The sequence below is a fragment of the Plectropomus leopardus genome, chromosome 3 (assembly GCF_026936395.1).
Source record: "Plectropomus leopardus strain MGB_pleo_1.0 chromosome 3, ASM2693639v1, whole genome shotgun sequence".
Classification (NCBI taxonomy): Eukaryota; Metazoa; Chordata; class Actinopteri; order Perciformes; family Serranidae; genus Plectropomus; species Plectropomus leopardus.
The window spans coordinates 32,544,477-32,567,468 of NC_142178.1; the positions used below are offsets into that span (position 1 = coordinate 32,544,477).

The 22,992-nt window shown below is 39.1% G+C and overlaps 1 protein-coding gene across 2 annotated transcripts; it reads right to left on the minus strand.

The window, feature by feature from the left end:
• Nucleotides 1–4,689: 4,689 nt before the first annotated feature.
• chrnb3a (cholinergic receptor nicotinic beta 3 subunit a) lies at nt 4,690–22,475 on the minus strand. Of its 2 annotated transcripts, none has more exons than XM_088073494.1 (8): nt 22,041–22,475; nt 13,854–14,008; nt 10,721–10,765; nt 8,870–8,979; nt 8,178–8,691; nt 7,320–7,510; nt 6,560–6,764; nt 4,690–6,318 (listed from the first exon to the last, which is right to left on the minus strand). In XM_088073494.1, exons 1-8 carry the CDS (start codon nt 22,114–22,116, stop codon nt 6,187–6,189), a joined length of 1,428 nt encoding a protein of 475 aa, XP_087929620.1. In that variant the 5' UTR covers nt 22,117–22,475; the 3' UTR covers nt 4,690–6,186. The 2 variants fall into 2 exon arrangements, with proteins under 2 accessions (XP_087929620.1, XP_042341421.2); XM_042485487.2 differs by having other exon boundaries at nt 13,854–14,005; nt 22,041–22,474.
• Nucleotides 22,476–22,992: the final 517 nt, after the last annotated feature.

Here is a 22,992-nt window from a genome sequence, read left to right on the forward strand (position 1 = left end):
GCATAAAATAGCGTGCTGATACACGCCATAGCATTAAAACGTGCAAATATGGTCAAAAAACACCAAAATATAGCATGTCAAAAAATGACCAAAGAAGCAAGGCTATAGTATGGCAAAAATGTCAAAATTTGACATGTCCCAAAAATGGCTTAAAACACTTTAAAACAGCATAAAATAGCGTGCTGATACATGCCATAGCATTAAAACGTGCAAATATGGTCAAAAAACACCAAAATATAGCATGTCAAAAAATGACCAAAGAAGCAAGGCTATAGTATGGCAAAACGTCAAAATGTGACATGTCCCAAAAAAAGCTTAAAACACTTTAAAACAGCATAAAATAGCGTGCTGATACACGCCATAGCATTAAAACGTGCAAATATGGTCAAAAACCAACATAATATAGCATGTCAAAAAATGACCAAAGAAGCAAGGCTATAGTATGGCAAAACGTCAAAATGTGACATGTCCCAAAAATGGCTTAAAACACTTTAAAACAGCATAAAATAGCGTGCTGATACACGCCATAGCATTAAAACGTGCAAATATGGTCAAAAAACACCAAAATATAGCATGTCAAAAATGACCAAAGAAGCAAGGCTATAGTATGGCAAAACGATCAAAATGTGACATGTCCCAAAATGGCTTAAAACACTTTAAAACAGCATAAAATAGCGTGCTGATACACGCCATAGCATTAAAAGCGATGCAAATATGGTCAAAAAACACCAAAATATAGCATGTCAAAAATGACCAAAGAAGCAAGGCTATAGTATGGCAAAACGTCAAAATGTGACATGTCCCAAAAATGGCTTAAAACACTTTAAAACAGCATAAAATAGCGTGCTGATACACGCCATAGCATTAAAACGTGCAAATATGGTCAAAAAACACCAAAATATAGCATGTCAAAAAATGACCAAGAAAGCAAGGCTATAGTATGGCAAAAATGTCAAAATTTGACATGTCCCAAAAATGGCTTAAAACATTTTAAAACAGCATAAAATAGCGTGCTGATACACGCCATAGCATTAAAACGTGCAAATATGGTCAAAAAACACCAAAATATAGCATGTCAAAAAATGACCAAGAAAGCAAGGCTATAGTATGGCAAAACGTCAAAATGTGACATGTCCCAAAAATGGCTTAAAACACTTTAAAACAGCATAAAATAGCGTGCTGATACACGCCATAGCATTAAAAGCGTGCAAATATGGTCAAAAACACCAAAATATAGCATGTCAAAAATGACCAAAGAAGCAAGGCTATAGTATGGCAAAAGCGTCAAAATGTGACATGTCCCAAAAAAGCTTAAAACACTTTAAAACAGCATAGAATAGCGTGCTGATACATGCCATAGCATTAAAAGCGTGCAAATATGGTCAAAAACACCAAAATATAGCATGTCAAAAATGACCAAAGAAGCAAGGCTATAGTATGGCAAAACGTCAAAATGTGACATGTCCCAAAAAAAGCTTAAAACACTTTAAAACAGCATAAAATAGCGTGCTGATACACGCCATAGCATTAAAACGTGCAAATATGGTCAAAAAACACCAAAATATAGCATGTCAAAAAATGACCAAAGAAGCAAGGCTATAGTATGGCAAAACGTCAAAATGTGACATGTCCCAAAAAAAGCTTAAAACACTTTAAAACAGCATAAAATAGCGTGCTGATACACGCCATAGCATTAAAACGTGCAAATATTGTCAAAAACACCAAAATATAGCATGTCAAAAATGACCAAAGAAGCAAGGCTATAGTATGGCAAAACGTCAAAATGTGACATGTCCCAAAAAAGCTTAAAACACTTTAAAACAGCATAAAATAGCGTGCTGATACACGCCATAGCATTAAAACGTGCAAATATGGTCAAAAAACACCAAAATATAGCATGTCAAAAAATGACCAAAGAAGCAAGGCTATAGTATGGCAAAAATGTCAAAATCTGACATGTCCCAAAAATGGCTTAAAACATTTTAAAACAGCATAAAATAGCATGCTGATACACGCCATAGCATTAAAACGTGCAAATATGGTCAAAAAACACCAAAATATAGCATGTCAAAAAATGACCAAAGAAGCAAGGCTATAGTATGGCAAAACGTCAAAATGTGACATGTCCCAAAAAAAGCTTAAAACACTTTAAAACAGCATAAAATAGCGTGCTGATACACGCCATAGCATTAAAACGTGCAAATATGGCCAAGAAACACCATAATATAGCATGTCAAAAAATGACCAAAGAAGCAAGGCTATAGTATGGCAAAACGTCAAAATGTGACATGTCCCAAAAAAAGCTTAAAACACTTTAAAACAGCATAAAATAGCGTGCTGATACATGCCATAGCATTAAAACGTGCAAAAATGGTCAAAAAACACCAAAATATAGCATGTCAAAAAATGACCAAAGAAGCAAGGCTATAGTATGGCAAAACGTCAAAATGTGACATGTCCCAAAAAAAGCTTAAAACACTTCAAAACAGCATAAAATAGCGTGCTGATACACGCCATAGCATTAAAACATGCAAATATGGTCAAAAACCAACATAATATAGCATGTCAAAAAATGACCAAAGAAGCAAGGCTATAGTATGGCAAAACGTCAAAATGTGACATGTCCCAAAAAAAGCTTAAAACACTTTAAAACAGCATAAAATAGCGTGCTGATACACGCCATAGCATTAAAACGTGCAAATATTGTCAAAAAACACCATAATATAGCATGTCAAAAAATGACCAAAGAAGCAAGGCTATAGTATGACAAAACGTCAAAATGTGACATGTCCCAAAAAAAGCTTAAAACACTTTAAAACAGCATAAAATAGCGTGCTGATACATGCCATAGCATTAAAACGTGCAAAAATGGTCAAAAAACATCGTAATATAACATGTCAAAAAATGACCAAAGAAGCAAGGCTATAGTATGGCAAAACGTCAAAATGTGACATGTCCCAAAAAAAGCTTAAAACACTTTAAAACAGCATAAAATAGCGTGCTGATACATGCCATGGCATTAAAACGTGCAAATATTGTCAAAAAACACCATAATATAGCATGTCAAAAAATGACCAAAGAAGCAAGGCTATAGTATGGCAAAACGTCAAAATGTGACATGTCCCAAAACCAGCTTAAAACACTTTAAAACAGCATTAAAAAATAGCGTGCTGATACACGCCATAACATTAAAACGTGCAAATATGGCCAAAAAACGCCATAACATAGCATGTCAAAAAATGACCAAAGAAGCAAGGCTATAGTATGGCAAAAATGTCAAAATTTGACATGTCCCAAGAATGGCTTAAAACATTTAGAAACAGCATAAAATAGCGTACTGAGACACGCCATAGCATTAAAACGTGCAAATATGGCTAAAAAACACCATAATATAGCATGTCAAAAAATGACCAAAGAAGCAAGGCTATAGTATGGCGAAAATGTCAAAATTTGACATGTCCCAAAAGCAGCTTAAAACACTTTAAAACAGCATAAAATAGCGTGCTGAGAGACGCCATAGCATTAAAACATGCAAATATGGTAAAAAACCAACATAATATAGCATGTCAAAAAATGACCAAAGAAGCAAGGCTATAGTATGGCAAAAATGTCAAAATTTGACATGTCCCAAAAGCAGCTTAAAACACTTTAAAACAGCATAAAATAGAATTCTGAGAGACACCAAAGCATTAAAACGTGCAAATATGGCCAAAAAACACAATAATATAGCATGTCAAAAAATGACCAAAGACGCAAGGCTATAGTATGGCAAAAATGTCAAAATTTGACATGTCCCAAAAAAAGCTTAAAACATTTTAAAACAGCATAAAATAGCGTGCTGATACACGCCATAGCATTAAAACATGCAAATATGGTCAAAGACCAACATAATATAGTATGTCAAAAATGACCAAAGAAGCAAGGCTTTAGTATGGCAAAAATGTCAAAATGTTTGTGCCAAAAACAGCTGAAAACACCTTAAAACAGTACTAAGTAACATGGCCGCTTTTGGCCTTTATTTTCGCTTTGTTTACTAAAACACATCTCTCCAAACTATAATATGTCATTTTAAGCCATTTTTAAGACATGTCAAAATTTGACTTTTTTACTACTATACTACTACTATACTGTATAAATACTACAGCATGCTGTCCAAAATAGTACAAAAAAGTCATACTATGGCATGTTGTTCAAAGTAGCACAAAAAAGTCAAGCATCAAAATTGCATTAAAAAAATAATACTGTAGCATGTCTCTCAAAATTATATAAAAAGACATACTAGAGCATTTCGTCCAAAATAGCACAAAAAAGTTATACAATAGCATGTTGTCCAAGATGGCAAAAATCTCGCAATCCCACAGGAGGAGATGTAAAATGTTGCCAGGCAAAGGAACTTGCATGGATTTATGGATTAGTGTGTACACACTAATTATTAGTGTTAATAATTAGTGTGTATTGCACATTATTCAAAAATATGCACTAATGCAAGTGTCACCTTAAGGTCCCCGGACATTTAATTCCCTGATGCTTCTGTGGTATAAACAGCACTACCAAACTAATTTGCAGTTCATCAAATTAACAAATTACCATGTTTTTAACTTCTCAGACTCTTTGGGTCTCCGGAGTAGTGGCCCATTTTGCTTAATTGTAGGCATCACGCTTTCATCAAAAATAAGAGTGGAAAAATGATTTGTTTTTTTCCCCAATTGAATCTCTTTTTATTGTCATCATCATCACAGCACTTACAGTAGAATACAGTTGGCTGGACAACAAGGTGCATGTGACACATAAAACAAGTAATTATTCTTAGAGTGATATTGTGAATTTTGTTGCATGTATAATTACAATGTTACAATTATACAAAGATGAATATTCAAATCATACACGCTACACTAACTGGCTTATTGCTTTCATTCATTTGCACTCCTGTGCATGCACCTTACAATGAATGACAAGTTGCATCGAGAACACCACAGTTTAACAGTAGTCATTACAGGCTTCAGGCCAAACTTTAGGGAGGTAAACGTTTGTAGCTTAAGCTTGTTTCTAAAATATAAAGATTCACGCCTGGTGCCCAGGTCCTTCACATGACAAATGTACCTGCGCCCATCTGTGCGTGCCTGGGCGTGTCGGTCTTGAAGTGAGGTGTGGTCAGACGCACTGATGGCGGATTACTATTTTGAGGGAACAGAAAGCCAATGCGCCATTGACCAAATAAAAACTGGTCTGAAGTCAAAGGCGCCGTCTGTTTCCTGCTACTTAAAGGGGGGGGGGGGGTTATTCAGATAGCAAGATGCGCCTGCAATGCGGTTCAGATGTTTGGATAAATCAGGTGGAACATCACAATACAGCCATCAAAGTCGGTGCTTTTTTGTGGCATTTTGCGTGTTGCACAACATTGATATGCGTCATGGATGTCACTTGGACATACATGAGGGCACATTACAGGACATAGGAAGACGTGAGGCTTACCTGCGTGTGTCGATGCCAGTTAACCCAAATACGCCAGCAGCAACACCTGCACTGAGAGATCAGCTGCTTGATTTTTACGCTGAGCGGCGAGCTTTGTTTACCCCTCCTCACATCACTATACACTTCTCTGCATTGTAAGGCCGTTCTGGAGGTTCCAAAAGATTACTGAACCTGCACCGCCACGTCCTCTCATGCCTGCTTTACCTCTGCTGCTTTTGGTGGATATCAACTACTTCCGCAAATTATCTGCCTGCGCGCCTTCGCCTCGCAAACAAGCAGTTCGGTTTATTTAGCAGAACATCTCTCACATCTGTCATTCGCCAAATCTGTCATTTAGATTACAATCCGCCAATTCCTGGTGCACCTTGTTTATTTCAAACGGAATGGGAAGTGACGCACAGATTTGTTAATTCATACACACTAATTCAGTCTAAACACAACCCCTCTGCGACGCGCGCTGCCTCTGACGCCCAGATTATCCGCCATTAAACTAGCAAAATGGATTTTGGCACGCCCTAAACGCATTTGCGCCATGGCTTTAGATCATGCGCTATAGATCATCTAAATAGGGCCCAGAGTGTGAATGTTTTTTTGGTTTTTTTTTTGAGCTTCATTAATAAGTCACAGCCAAAAAACAAACAGGGAAACAAGAACAAACTGTTGGAGCAAATTCATGAGTTTGTGTGCGTGTGTGTATGTGTGCGTGTGTTTTGATCAAGGTGTGCTGAGGTACATCTGCAGAGCAGGGGTGAAGATTAGGACAGTTCCCAGTATTGACACTGTGAGGAAGGCCCACAGGAAAATCCTGTCCAACACCTGAGCCACAAACTTCCAGTCTTGAACAACCTAAAAGAGACAGAGAAAGAGGGAGAGTCAGACAAAGGAAAAGGAAGATATGACCAAAACATAAAAGATCCACAGGAATCTGTGTCAATCTCAAGCACTTTCTTCACAATGAAATCCCTCATTCAAGAACTACTTTGTGTCATTTTGATAAGTAGTTATAAAGCAAATGAGATCCATTCGACAAACAACAAGCTTTAATATTGCATGCATGCAAACGTTCATCCAAAGTCTGCCCACACACCTCTCGTATGAAGTGCTCCTTTTTGATGTGACGGCTGATGTAGCGAACTGAACTCGTGGCTTTCTCCAGCATGGCCAGCCAGGCTTGGTTCTCGTCCTCTTTCCCTGCAAGGGGGCCTCTCTGCTGGCCAGGAGCCCCCCTCCTCCCCGCACCTTTGCGGGGCTTCAGCTCTGGGCTGCGCATCTCCATATCTGGAAAGTGGTATCTGAGGATAATGGACACTAATTGACTTATTCATTTTAGATATGATCTACTAACGTGCACTGGCAGATATTAAATGAATAGTTTGACATTTTGCACTTAATCGCTTCCTTACTGGGAGTTGATACCACTCATGCATGTATGCTCAATATACAGCTACCAGCAGGAGACTGTTTGCTTAGCTTAGCACGAAGAGTGGAAAAAAAGAAAATAGCAAGCCTGGCTATGTCCAAACGTAACAAAATCTGTCTGAAAGAACCTCTAGAGCTCACTAATTAACACATCATATCTTGTTTGTTTAATCCACATGAAAACCGAAAAATGACAATTCAATGTTTTAATAAGGTTATGTGTAATGAGTATTTCTTGCCCAGGACCGGTAACTTCCTGGGTTGTCAGCTAATTGCCTAAAAAAACTGCTTCCATAGCTAACAGGCTAGCTTTCTCCTCTATGTCCATTCTTTCTGCTAAACTAAGCTAAGCTCCTAACTCTATAGCAAGCAGCACTTTTTTTAGAAATAATTAACCATTCCTTTAACTACTGTTGATCCTGTATTACCTGTCAGTGTGCCCCCTCATACACAGCAGTCTGGGCAGCCGCTGAAGGAAGAGGCTCTTTACCCAGGGGGCCATGGGGTGGTAGGTAGCAGAGGAACGGTGGTGGACGTTAATGACAAAGACAGTGACGATGATGGAGAAAGTGACAAAGATCATGATGAAGAGCAGATATTCTCCAATCAGTGGGATCACCTGGAGACAGTAAAATGTGGTGGTTATGTCATGGTAATTTCAGGTTCATTACTTTTTAAATTAAATAAATATGATTTGACATGTATTAATTTATTTAACCTTTATCTAACCAAATGACAACCAGCTGATATAAAATCTGTTTTTAAGGGGTGACATAGCCAAGGAGGTGACAAAGTTATGTCAGGTAGTTGTTGATTTCATGCATACATTACAATACAAACCAATGCATCCTAAATGCTACAGAGTAAAAATTACTGCCAATGCATCAAAAGAAGAAGCTGAATGTACCCAGATAATGTACAATACTTGCAGACAAAAAGGCATCAAGACATGCCAAAATAATCTCCAAGAGAAAATATGGAACAGTGGAGTATAGGGTACAGTTAGTCAGTGATTTTGGATGCAGTCATTGTCTTAAACGGTCTGCTTTTCTGTAGAAGACAAAGATGCATCTGAAGTCAACATTTTGTTAATTGAGTTGACATGCAGTTTAAGCTGTGGGTAATTGATCTGGCTGTGGTTGTGATCTGTGTTAATTAGGACATGCTGCAATTAAGATTACAATTACGATAAGTGAACACAGGAAAAAGCAGGATGGATTTAAAATACAGAGCCCAGTAGAAAATTTTAAAATTAACTTCAGCTTTTACCCATTTAGTAAACCCACCTTTGAGGATGAAGGGATGATTTCTTCTATGACAAGGAGGAACACAGTGAGCGACACCAGCACAGATGTCGAAAGTGACAGTTTCTCTCCTTCGTCTGATGGTAAATAAAACACCAGCACAGTCAGAAAGGAAAGGCCAAGGCATGGGATGATGAGGAAGAGGGTGTAGAACAAGGGTAGTCTCTTGAGGATGAAAGAGTAGGTGACAAACGGGTACCAGTACACCCCATCCCTCCTGCTCCCCTTCACTCCTGTAGCATTCAGGATCTCCCACTCGCCATTATCGAAGAAGTCTTTGCGGTCCACATAGTGATCCACCAGGACGAGATCCACCATGTTTCCATCGTAAGTCCAGGAGCCAAATTTCATGGAGCAGTTCTGTCGGTCAAAGGGGAAGAAGGTGACATCCATGGTGCAGGAGGACTTGTAGCTGGCAGGTGGAGTCCATGTTATGGTACCATCCCAGCGGACAATGGCTTTGGTCATCAGGGAACCCTCAAAACGACCGTCCGCACTGGGAGACAATTGAAAGAAAGTGAAAGGGTAATGTGGTATGGACAAGTGATAAAGAACGGGCAAGGTAAAATGTGGAAGAGGACAGAAGAGGCGAATCAAGTGGAGGACACATCAGTGAGGACAGGGAAATGCCTCAGAATGTGCTAATGATTCGTGCAGAGAGCTGCATGACTCACTTTTCATACAGGACGATGTCAGGCAGCCATATAGTCTCTGAAGGCACTCTGATGGATGTAATGCCTCCATAGTCATCTGGGTTCCACTTCAGCTTCACATCAACCCACTCCTTTGAATAAATAAATAAAGTGTGATAGTAACATGATAAGACATTAGTAGACATAGGGTAGCTTAAAAGAGAGCGTTGCTATTTTTCAACATTAACTTCATTTGTTAAGTTTGGAGTATAGTGTGACATAAAACATAATTTTTTAGTGATCGCTGTGTCTCTGGGGGCTGCTTCAAAATCTGCTGTACCTCAGTAAACCAGTGATCAGCTACTCAGGTCAGTGACTTCATGCCAACATCCAAAAATATACTCATAATAGGTAGCAAAATCCAAAATGTAATTCTACGTGAACAAAGTCGATGGCCATGACATACCAGTTGTTGTTTTTTCATGTTCATTATATTTTGGGGGGAATTTTGTTTAGAAAATTGTTTTATACAGATGATTTTATATGTTCTTGTTAATAAATAAAATGATTTGTATTATCACAATTTTTGATAATTAGGTATTTAAACTCTGTATCCTGGAGGATATATTGCCCAGATAAGGGTATAACATCAACATTAATCACTCACACCTGTTTTTAGGCATATTTTCTAAAGATAATTAATATTATAAAGATGTGAAACATTCATTGTTATTTATTTTTTATTCTTATGATTTTGCTACGTGATGGTTCATCAGATTTAGAAGCTGCTACATCAATTTCCTTCACTACGGCAGACAAATTCTTCACTCTGCTAACCAAAACTATCCATAATAGGATATTGATAGTGTAGGAGCACCACAGTGAAGATGATAGTATACAACATGAATCAAATGTTTTGCTTATACATTTTAATAGGTCATTGTTTATTCAAAGACTAGATTTGTGTCAAGCGTTCAAACCATATTGTATGTAAGTAGCAATTTTTTTTCAGGTTTTTTTCTCCACTTCAAAAAAAAACAAAAGAAAGTAACAAAATCATTTTAAGGGGTGTAAGATACTAAAATTAAATTGTTATTTTTAAAGTTTAGATCATTATTCAAGAAAAAAAAAACTTTGAAATAAAATCTCATAGGATAAGGCCAGCTGTGTTTTGCAGAACCAAAGAGCTAATAGAGCGATGGCCAAGAGGGGAGAAGAGAACACTGAATCTGTCCAAAAGAGAATCATATTAAGTATGCATGATTGTTAAAAATTTAAATATGAATATATAATGCATGCAGAGAATTGTGTATAAAGTTCCTAAAACTACCAGGAAAACTCTTTACTGATATAATATTCACACACACACAAAAAACTAAAAAAAAAAAATCTCAAACATGCAGTTATTGCTTTCACTATTTGGATTAATTGGACAGTTAATCAGATGTAAGTTTATTGTAATTGTTATGCAAAGCAGATATTATGGAATATATTATAATATGATATTATGCAGAAATTAGAATCCAGATCATATAACATATTTTATATCTCCAGTAGCAATTACACATGGAATTTACAACAGTCTATCAATATATGGAGCTCTTTTCAAATATCTTGCAATTTCTTGAAATATGTGCATATTAAAGAAATAAATATGTATATTACATTTGTGAGCTCTGCTCGAATAGTCCTTCAGTGAAATCACACTTCATAATGTGTGACATTGCACATTTTATATAGGCTATCATAGCACATTGCAGCCGATGAATGCAATATCAAACTGTGTTAAAATGAACTCATCATAACAACCTAACAACCTCAGTAATGGAGGTCTTAAAATGTTGCACACTTTAAGAATCCCCAGATGTGAAAATAGCACTTCAGAATTTTTACCTGCCAGAGCCAGACATTTGTAGTCATCAGTTGGTTCTTTTCATCCTGCGGGAAGACAGGGAAGAAGTTTTCTTCACTATTTATACATCTTAGCGGTGCTCACTGTGAGCGATAAGAGAGGCTAATGAGGAGGTGAGGAGCAAACCACAAGCTGGAGACAAAGAGTTGAGTGGGATGAAGGAAAGTACTAAAACCTAGTTAAAAAGAAAGATTTTTTTTCTAAAGTGGGTTAATTGCTTGTCTTGCTTGCCACTGAGAAAGCACACTGGAACAGCCCGGGGGTGAAGTGCATTGCTTCAGGATATACAGCATTTAATGAGCGGGAGAAGCACAATTTACTCTTCCGTGACCAAAATCACTGGCAGTACTACAGTATTAAAAGCACTGCTGCCTCATTTGCTCAATACAAAGTGTGGACATTATAGTGTACAAATACAAAAGAGAGAGATATGGAGAGGAATAGGAGTGGGGAGACAAAGACAGTGATGATTTCTTTGATGTCAGAAAGGTTTTAAGTTGAGTTTTTGTGCAAGAAAAGCCTTGCAGAAACAAAAAGAGTAAAACCAGAGAAAATTAAAAATCTGTAGAATGGATTTTGCAGTTTGTCTTCTTCTGCAAAGCACTGAGGCAAACATGATTGCATACCTATCTTATCTGAACAAAAATTGATCTGAGATGTTTTTATTATTATTTTATTCACAGTAGTCAAGTTAGACTACCACAAGATGGCACTCCTTTAAATGTTATTTCAGCATGGCAGAAGTACGAACATCAAAGGCTGATGTAGTCAAAATGTGGCCCTCTGTGGGGTTGTGGAAGCAGCTTTGTGTGTGTGTGTGTGTGTGTGTGTGTGTGTGTGTGTGTGTGTGTGTGTGTGTGTGTGTGTGTGTGTGTGTGTGTGTGTGTGTGTGCGTGTGTGTGTGCGTGCGTGCGTTTGTGTGTGTGTGTCCTTGTTTAAATAATAAATGTGATTTGGTTCCTCTCAGCCTGATGGCCTCATTACTTCCTCTGCTGCCATGAAAGACCACTTTGGACCTCTCTTTTAACCTTTCTTCTTTTTACTCTCTTCCTGTCTCTGCCACTTTAAATCCCTCAGCTCCTCATCCTCCTCCTCATTTATCCTCACACTTCTCTTCTTGGAGTAGCTTCTATAGTATAGTTCCTCTGTTGCCCTCCCTCAAGAGACAACCCCTGTCTGTGTCTTACAGTCCTAACCTTCATTTCCTGTCCTTGTATTAGCCTTCTGTTGCCCTGGTTACCTGTTGTGTTTTCCTCTAAAAGGTCCAGTGTGTAGGATTTCGGGTGACATATATATAATATATTATAATACTTAAGCTTTCTTTAGGGTGAAATCACCTCAAAACATGAATCAATGTGTTTTTGTTATTTTAGAGAGAGCCCTTTATATCTACTTGGGGAGTGGGTCCTTGTCTACGGAGATCACCATGTTGCACCACCAGTAGCCCAGAATGCACAAACCAAACACTGGCTCTAGATTGGGGCCATTAAGGTTTTGGTGTCACCATTGTAATTAGAAGCCCCTCAGTGACAAGAAGGGGTGGAAAAATACCAGATTAAATCACAGTGTCCATTTGTTTTGGAGAGGACGAGATCTCTGCAGATAATTCGCCTCTGGATTAAAAAAAAAAACAAAAAAAAAAAAAACCCTCCTGAACGTCTGGATCTTAAGTTATCAGAGAATAAAGGTGAGCACACATAAAAAGGTGTTGGGTTAAGAGTCACATCTCTGACAGGCCAAACAGTATAGGAGAAACACTAATTTGTAATGTGACACTGATTTATTCAGTGTTTTTACTGGTCTTTATCACCTAGTTCATTCGTTTAGGAGAGGAAGAGATCTCTGCAGATATTTTGGCTCCCGGTAAAAACCTCCTGAACAATCAAAACTGAAGGAATTCTAACTGGTAAAAAAGTTTTAGCTGGGTGCAATCTGCAATCCCCATTGCTGGATGCCACTAAACTTCCCTAAATCTTACACACTTGAACTTAAACATTCAACAGTAACTCTCTGTACCATCCTAAACAGATGATGAGCCACCTCTGAGCAATTTCAACTCAATTCCTCTCATTGACTTTTTTCTATTCCCTCCATGCCTCTTTATTCTCTCAAAAATAATTACACTTCTTTCCTGTACTCTATATTCTTGTGTGTCTCAGTTCTGGTGAGTTTTCCTTCCTCTCCTTCTCCCTTCCTGCCTTCCTCTCTCTCTCTTTCCAAAAATATAACCCTCTGATTCTCAAAAGACCATAACAGGATTCTATTAACCACATCATATAAGCCAATTTTCATTTCTGCAGAGAGCTTCCTTAACAGGTACACACAGCTTAAGACTGTTTGCTGCGTTGGTCTCCTGGAAGCATTAGAGCCTCGATGTCTGGTTCCACTTTGCTCAAGGGCGCTCAGGATGTGATCACTGCAGAGACGGTTGAAAATACCCTCATCTATATAATATTAATATGATACATAATGTATAGCATGGACAGAGCCAGAGCTACTAGTGAGGACACTGAGGTCATGTTCTCAGCATTTTATTTTATTTGCTTCAGCTACATCTACTTTCTGATCGGCTTTGCAAAGGTCAGCCTGAATTTATTGACTTTTCTTCCTCCGCCCTGCCTCTGTCAATATAATTTAGAGTGCAAAGTTATCTCACAGGCAGCTGCACACGAATAGGATGTAGATGTTCAAATCAAAATCTGTTGAATGCCCCGTATATATAGCAATTTAAATCTTTATTTTGCTGAGAATTTAGGACAAAAACAGCCTGATGATTTTGCTCATTATCCATTTCATATAAACCTATTCCCTTTCTCAATGCAGCACAATAACTGGAACTATGACAGCACAAACTGGCCTTAATGATAACGAAAGAGCTAAAAACAAAGACATTTGACCATGATAAATTACACAAAGGAAGCATTCATTCTTGTGTTGTGTTATTGTGTGTGCATGTGTTTAATTGAACAGTTGTAATGAAGCATGTATGAGCCTTGCTTTACATGTGCTTTTAGACACAGCCCAGAAGGCCCACTCTCTTAAAATAACTTAACATTTCTCCATGCTATGTGCCTCCTACATGTGTGTTTGCATATGCAGGTGTTGTTTCCTCACCACATCGACCAGCTGTGAGATTTTGAGTCCAAAGCGTACGGTAATGGTGTCGTTGGCGTGCTGGACAGGCCGCACCCACTTCTGGTAACCACTGAAAACGTTTTTCAGCAAGGAATCCTCCATCTCGGCCAGCGACACAAAGTCTTCCTGAGCTGCAGGGAGCAGGAGAAGAAAGAAGTGATTAGAACAAAATAGGGAGAAAATGTTAGCGCTCATTAGAATATTGCTATGAATATGATTAGAAGTAGTGCTGAAATTAGAAGATTATTTGATTAAGTAATACGCTTTGGCAATAATTTTGAAACTGAGTAATTGTGAAAGTGTTTTATAAAGTTAAAAAGACTAAATGTGTGATTATACAGATGCAGAACACAACTGACATAGCTATAAAAGCATGGGATGCATATTCTACAATTTAACATAATCAGGTCACTTGTAATCAAATCATATTTAATATATATTTTATATCACACATAATAGGTTATTAGTATGTCCTCTTGTCAGATTCGCTAAAATAAACACCAAAGCATTTGCTGCAAACTGCAAGCTGGCCGTGTCCTGTGTGAGCAGGCCAGTTGGTTAAGTTGGACACTGAGAGGAGGCGAGCAGTGCTCCATGGAAAATCGGCATGCTTGGTGACACTTCCGTGTCCACTGATAACACAACGTTAAAGTCTATTTTCCTTCCTTTGATGAATGCAACTACAATGATTGTGTATTAGATTTGTTGTGTAAGTTCAGCCAAAACATAAAGAGACCTACACTCAACACTGTGCCTGAATGGATCCTGTGCAGATACTGACTGATACAGCTGAGTATTTAAAAATTATGATACCAATACCAGCATGAACACCAATACCAGTGATACCGACAACAACTGAGTACTTCATTTAATGTGGTTTTTTGTTCCACTTCATTCAATATCCGTTATAAGAATTTCACTTGTGTTAAAGGCCACCTAAAGGCCACCATACAGTATAGCTTACTTTTGAACATTTTGGTGGCATCTTGCTATACTGAACTGCCATCTCTGCCAATGCTGAACTGTATTTGTAACTGTCATATACACAAGACACAAATTCACCACACTGCAGCCTGTATGGGTTGTAGTTGCTAAAGTAGTGGGCTATTTCCACATTAAATCAATTTGAAGAAAAAACATACAAAACCATTTTTTTTTCTAGATCCAGGTACCAAAAGGATCAAATGCAGGTACTGTTACTAGGTTTTTTTCCCAAACCTAATGATAGAGGACTTACATTGCTGCTGCATGTCACTTAAGACGTTGAGTTGCCTCTGTGAGGTTCACAATGACAGTCCTGAGATGCTGATGTTCAGCAGGTGTCATCATCACTATGTTTACCATCTTAGTTAAGCATGCTAGCATGTGAACTAAACACAAAGTGCAGCTGAATCTCAAAATTGTAGGTATTTGGTCAAAAACAAAGATTTCAGATGGACTGAGATTTTTTTTGCAAATGTCTGTGAAACTGAAGTTATTACAATTCATCCTGAGGGTAAAATTAGGGTCCGCCAAATTTCATGGCGATCCATTCAATTGTTGTCAAGTTACTGCACTTAAAAGCACAAATTAAAACTTCACAATGCCAAGGAATGAAAGTCACTAAAGTGATGGGATTCATTCTCTGGGTACCGTTAATATCAGTAAAAAAATAAAAATAAAAAAAAATGCTAACAATCCATTTAAGGGTTGTTGAGATATTTTAGTCTGGACCAAAGTGGTGGACTGACCAAACAACAAAATGGACCAAACAATATGTGTGAGAGCACTATCAAGGACTCTGGGCAATTTTCCCTGTATTTCTAGACATTTTGTAAATAATTTGATTCATAAAAGAAAAGAAAATGCATTAATCAATAATGAAAACGGCCCTGATTATATGGCTAATTCCCTCACATGCATGTAATATTTATGTGCACAGACAGATGTGCACATAAGCGTCAACTTCTTTCATCTTTTTCATGTTTAAGAACATACAGAGAAAAAGTCATGCATGAACAAAGTCAACCACATCTCCAGAGTCTCCAAAGTAAGTGGAGAGAAAAATTAAGTCAAGGCCTTAGAGTCAGACACACACACACACACAGTGTCAACCCTGGACTGACAGCTGGTCATGGCCGAGCGAATGCATCTAAGCTCCCAAGGCTGACAAAATGATCACGCTGACATGATCACCTCAGACAGGACAATTGCCAGGGGAGACGAGCTGAGCTCAGAGCGCTTTGTGCAGCCAGGCACAAGACATAATAGTCAGTTAAAGAGTGATGCTCACGTCGAGCAGGAGACGGTGCGATGAAGGAACTTTCACTTCGTCGGCGACCTGTCTGTGGTGTTTGCAGACAGCTGGGAGATATCAGACATGTTTCGTAGACAATTAAGGAAACACACTAAAATGATTTGCAAATTTAGAATAAAAAATGTATGATGTGTAATTCAGTTTGGTTCGACTTAACTCCTCAGATGGAAATAAACAATCGAGATACATGTTTGATTCGGAAAAAACGAATGATTAAGTCTATAGTCAGACTGTTCAAAAACACTTCAATAGCTTAAAGTTTGCAGACTTGATTCCTCCGACAGCCAGCATGCCGTTCAGGAGCTGTACTGTATGTTCCGTCAAATTGTCCTTCAGCAAGACACTAAACCTCGTCCCTGTTACTCATTGTAATTCACTCTGAGAGATGCAGATGACAGCAGCATTTGCTGGATGCTCAGAGCATTATGTGGTATTTATACGTGAGCCTCACAACAGAGCCTCCCACAGTAACTATCAACTCAAAGCTCTAAGCATTCGACTACATAAGAGGACGATATCGGGCACTGCCAATGGTACTGCTGCAACAAGGGCAGAGGCTGATAGACAGAAAAGAGAAGTTCAAATCAACAGCCTCCCAAACAAGGGGGATGGAGTGGAGGAATGGAGAGAGCTGATAAGGGAAGGAGTGAGACAGAGTGACCCAGAGCAATTCCCTTCAGTGTCTGAGCGAGGCAGAGCGAGGGGGCAGGGTAGAGGTTGGTACAGAAGGAGAAGTTAAGTGGGGCAAGGGGAATGAGAACAGACAGAAACAGATAGCAAGGAGAAAGCAAATTCCCTTTTCAGCTTGTTTCTTAGCACAAGGTTCTGCACTGCACAAGCACACCCTTCTCATCCAACATGCTACATATATTACCTCATACAATTCACACTACAGAGATACAAATTTCTCTGTCACTGAATTTTAATATTTATGAAAGAAAGAATGTAATGGCTGTATCGTTATCTTATTGTGTGTATGTTATTTCTCGTTTAAGATGTCGTTTGAAGGGGGGTATTTCGGTAGCCTGGTCACTAGAGGATAACGTTGGCATTGTACGTTTCAGGAAACCATGAATAAATTACATTTGCATGTTTCATTATATCATATCAATGTTTGTGAGGTGATGTAATACATACAATAACTTTACATTTTTTAAGTGGCAAAATATATGTGCTGACTCTCATCACAAGGTGGAGGGGACGGACGATGGCATGTCTTCGAGGCGAGACACTTGTCAAGTTGCAGACCACTATCAGAGACTAACAAAGAAAATTTCTGTCATTGCTTTGTTTCTAGCAGCTTTTAACACACCAAATGTGGGTGTTTTGTACAACCAATCACTTTTTTTCCCAGTGAGGATAGTGCCAGGAAAAGTGGCTGTTTTTTAACAAGACATTCCTGCACCTCCATTGAGGACTGTGCCCCCAACAGCAGGGATTTTAAAGCCAAAACATTTTTTTCCCGTAACCAAGTGGTTTTTGTACCTAAACCTAACCACATGTTGACCACAGTGTTGTTAAAACTAGATATTGCACAGTATAATAACATGCCAATGTAATGTATCCATCATTTGCAGAAATGCACAAGGCAAACATTTTTTTTCTGGCAGTTGCATTGCTGTCTGTGGCCCCAAGCCCATTTGTTTCAGCTGCTCACAGATCAATTTTATTTTTAATAAAAGGCTCAGTAATGTTCTAAAACAGCTGTGCACAGTAGTTTTTAGCAAGTATTTTACTCAAACAAGAGTAAATTGTGGATTTGTTGGAAACTTTTTTTCAGTGGTGAATGAATATACATTTCTTGTGAATATTTGGATATGGATAGGTCATCAAATACCAGCACTTTTTCACACCCCTCAGCACCTCATAGTGATGCACAGAGCATCCTTTAGTGACTGTATGTGACACACAGATAAAATCAGATTGTGATATGTGGTTAATGTTGCGAAACAATCGCAGTAAGGTTTAGGCAACAAAACTATCTGGTCAGAAAAAAAGATCATGTTGGGGGTTAAAATAAGTACATCTGTTATGTGATGTAAGTGCATGATGACCATATGTAAATTATATTAAAACAACATTTACTTTTAGTTTTGCATGGGACACAAAGTGCAGACTCTTGGGTAAAAGACTTGCTTTGGTTTTACTCATCCACTTCCCTCCCTCGGGCTCTATGCAGTCTTTCTCGCTCTTTCTAACAAGTCAGTTTCTCTCAGCTTCAAGCATTGCTGCAGATGGGTTTACATCATAGGTAGCTGAAGCCTAGAGCATCTTATAAAGATGCTACAGGGTGCCTTTGGTGTTAATATCAAAGCACGTGACAAAGCGATTATATTTGATGACCTGAAAGTGACAACGGACTGAAGGAACACGTCATCCAGTGTAACACTGTGGGTTACTGATCTGTTTTTAAAGGTTACTGAACAACATTGGAGCTGTTAAAATCAATTAATTGATGGTTTTGTTTAAATTAAAGGTCTCTTCAATGAATTATAATAAGACAAACATACATGTGCACTGTTCAATTACCATGTACATGTCTGAAATGAGAAAACTCAGAGTGCTTAAGGGTGTGTTCCTGTCTCCTCCGGTTTCCTGTTGAGCGTGTTGTAATCTGAAATTAAAGTACGCAGCATGTTCAGATTCAGACACATTACCACCCATTGCATCAGATCCCATGTAAAGCACTCAGTTTGTAAAAGCTTGAAACAGTCAGCTGAATCCCATCTACCATCTCCACAGGAAGCAAGCTCTGCCTCAAGATCCTCATCAACAAAAAGACAGGAGCCCAACTCGTCGCCTCCATCCCCTCAACGCCGCAGGGATGGAGTCCTCTGCAGGAGCCCGCTCTCTCCCTCTGATAGAGACTGATTGACTGTGGGTGTATGTGTGTGCATGTGTGCATGTGTGTGTGTGTGTGTGTGTGTGTGTGTGTGTGTGTGTGTGGTCAATTTGGCAGAGGTGAAGGGGATAGTATTGATTAGAAGGTACAGCTGGGGGGATGGGCTGATTCTCCGTGGGGAAATTATGATGTGTTAGCGTGTATCTATTTGTGTATAGAGAGGGCATAACAAGACATTGTACATATGCATGCATCCTGTGTGTGTGTGTGTGTGTGTGTGTGTGTGTGTGTGTGTGTGTGTGTGTAAGAGAGAGAACCTACAGTGTGCTGATGATTGATCCAGACACAGGGGTGACCTAGTGTTCAAACAAACACCTTGCCTCCTCCTCAATCTAAAACACCCCATGGGTGACACAGTAGTATGGTCACCTTGCTGCTACCGTCTGTTCTCTGTGGAACAACAGCAGGATGTACCACTGAGAGGGGTAAAAAGATGAAAGGGAAACAGAGGGGAACCCTTTTTTTCTTTACATACTTGTGCAAACAAAAGACCGTTTAAGTTTGTGTTTTTGCCCTTTTTTTATTGTAGCTCTCACTGATATCTGATGGATGAGGGACATTTCTGAAGACAAGAATCAGGAGAGAATCCTAAAGACAGAGAGATGGAAGCAAGCTCTACAATCTGAGCTGCAGCTCCGCTTTGGTATACCCACAATGCAACAGGACAGGTACCTCTGGGGGAGCCAAGACTTTACACAGCGGTTAACCCCATCAGTCATAATGCCTCTGAGGCATTTACTGCACAGCATGTGAGCATGCATGCCAACACAGGCTGGTTCACACATACTCAGTGAACATCAAAGACACTGAGCATCACATGACCAGAGGTAACTGCATGTGTGTGATATTACAGCCCAGTTTCCGTAAGAACATGCATGCAAGGGTATTTCTACACAAATACTTCACAGTTCAATACATTTCTCATGCAATGACAATAAAGGCATTCTGTTCTATTCATATCATATTATATCAGTGTTTCTAAAGTGGCGTAGTATATAGGCTGACTTTGGCATCAGATGGTGGAGGAGATGGTGTGTCACCTAGGTGGCACCTAGATGGCTGCCAAGCTGCAGACCAACAAACAACAATACTGGTTGTGTTTTATTTGTCAACATTATGTTGATCTGTTCTGTACACACATCTGTTGCATCCAGGAAGAGAGACATCCCCCAATTGCTCTTCCTGAGGTTTCTACAAGTTTTACCCTGTTTTTCAGGGAAGTTTTTCCTTGTCTGCTGTGAGGGTCCAAGGACAGAGGGATGTCATAAACTGTAAAGCCCTCTGAGGCAAATTGTGATGTGAGATATTGGGCCTTATGAATAAAACTGAATTGAATTGAATTGAATTGTATTGAATTGAATTGAATTGTTTTAGCATTTCATTGCTGTGTTCCCAGTGGCTATTCAGCCACTTGACGTGGGTCTTTTTTGCTGACTCCTCAATTTGACCACCGGGTACAGTGCCATGAAAGCGTTCTATTTTACAGATATTGTGCCACCAAAAGTGGGGATTTTATGCCAAACCATGGTCATTCCTACATTTTTTTGTGCCTAACCTAACCACACCTACAAATCGTACAAAGTAGCTTAACATTTCAATATATCCCCTAGATAATAACGTACAAAGGTAATGTATCTGTGGTTTGCAGAAACATACAATGCCAACACTTTTCGGGTGATTGGAATGGATCTGCACAACCTAGACATACACAACAAAGACTTGCTGTTAGCCGTTGTGAATTGAACTACTTTCCACCAAAGACATATTTCCTATGGGAAACGAGGTTTGCGGATTTTCCAGATGTGGTTGAAATTAATGTGGTTGAATTTTTAAGGCAACTTTTAGGAAGCTTTGAATGCCACAAAGGAAATTCGATTCACTTTATGAGATGTAAGATTAACCGGCACAAGATGAAAACCTGACCAGATCAAATCTGACATGTCTGCATGGCATTAGAGGTAAGTGAAATCGCTATTTTCTTAATTTGGGTGAACTGAACCTTTAAAATCCCAGCATGACATGGCATGCCAACCTGCTGGCATAATTCCTCTGCAGGAAGATCAGTGTCAGTTTAAAATGCAGTTCCTCATTGACTTAATTGTGGACTGACACTGGGACAGCTAATTGGTCGCTGAAGGTGGATTAATCATTTTCATCAAGTTGTTATCACTTCTCTCTCTCACCCCAATAACACACACACACACACACATATATACGCATATGCAGCATAAATATTCAGCAAAAGAGATTTACAGCATGTGCTGCCAAGAGCCACTCCATCTCAAGATTAGAGTGGTGCAAATGCTTAACAGAAAGCTAACAGCAACATATGCACACACAAACAGACAGACACACACACACTAAGAAACAGACAAGAAAACACAGTAGTTAAACCAGGTGTCTACATCTCCTATTCAACCCCACAGCGACGCAATATTTCATTCTTTACTTCTCATGACAAGGCCATACCTGAGTCACAGCTTTATTATGTGAGGGAATTCTTTTCCCATTCATTTCAATGTTTTTATTGTCCTCTTTTGTTCTCTTGGAGCTAATATCCAACCTTGCTCTGTCACACATCCCCAGGGGGGCGCTGCGCTCCTATTCTTTAATAAATCATGAACGTGCTCCTCTAACCTGACCCCAACATTTTGTCCTGCTGCCGCCCACACGGTTAAAAGTGCAATCACATCTGAATTTTACAAAATGCCAGCTTCTTTATAAAAATCTCTCCCTGTTAAGAAGCATTGGGCAGGATTGTGTGCGCTGGTCATTTATTCTGTGAGATTGAGATTGTGAGGTGGTGGGATGCTGTGTTTTGATCGCGCAAAACGCTCCAAAATCATCATAAAGGTTCAAATGTTCCTGCACGCCAAGTCAATTTACGCTTTGTTTGGATAAATGAGATGTTAACGGGCAGCAGCGTAGCTTCAACAGTTTAAAGACGGACGTGTTTCCCGGTTCTTACCTTGCATAGTAGCCTTCCCGAGAGCCAGGGAGAACCACAACACCGCAACCGCAAACTTCATGCTCCGTCTTATCATCAACAGCACCGACTGGATGTATCCAAAGCGAGGATCAAATCATTTTACTGTTCACACAGTCCTGCAGGGCGCATCACTTCAGCAGTCGAGTGGGACCTCCGGAGTATCACCGCCGTGCTGTCCACTTTAAATAATGAAGGACAGATGGTTGTTGGTGGCTTTGTAGAACACGGACCGCCTTCACAATGTGGGGCAGCAGCAGCAAGTGTGATTTTCTCCCCTTCTTCTTCCTCTTCTTCTGTCGCCTGTTCTGTTTCCCCGCAGCCTCTTTTCCCGTGTTTGTGTGCGTCCCGGTGCAGAGACGGATGCTGCCGGAGCGGAGCTTGACTGAGGGCGGGACGGAGGAGGGCTGGCCCGTCAGAGGATGGAGACAGATCTGGTACCTATCCAGAGGGACAGACAGACAGACAGACAGACAGACAGACAGACAGAAAGAAAGCAAGAAAGAAAGAAAGAAAGAAAGAAAGAAAGAAAGAAAGAAAGAAAGAAAGAAATAAAGAAATAAAGAAATAAAGAAATAAATAAAAGAAAGATAGATCTGACAAGTTGATCTTACTTAAAATAATCTTGGAAACAGTAAATATAACTATTAATCTTAAATTATGTTTACTTTGTATGTAATCGTTAAGTTTACTTAAAATTTAGCTTTATGAAGTTGCTGCAACTAAAAAAATGACAAGTGGAATTACATTGCTTTTCCCAAGTGTTAGCAACTTCAGTAAACCAAGTTAGTCTGACTTAACTTCATCACAAAGAAGATTTTGCCAATGATGAAGATAGGAGATGTGCAAGTTCCGTTTTGTTAACATGCTTACAAAATACAAATATGATTAAGTCGTTTGCAACCATATACCAAAGAATAAATTGGCTAACTGA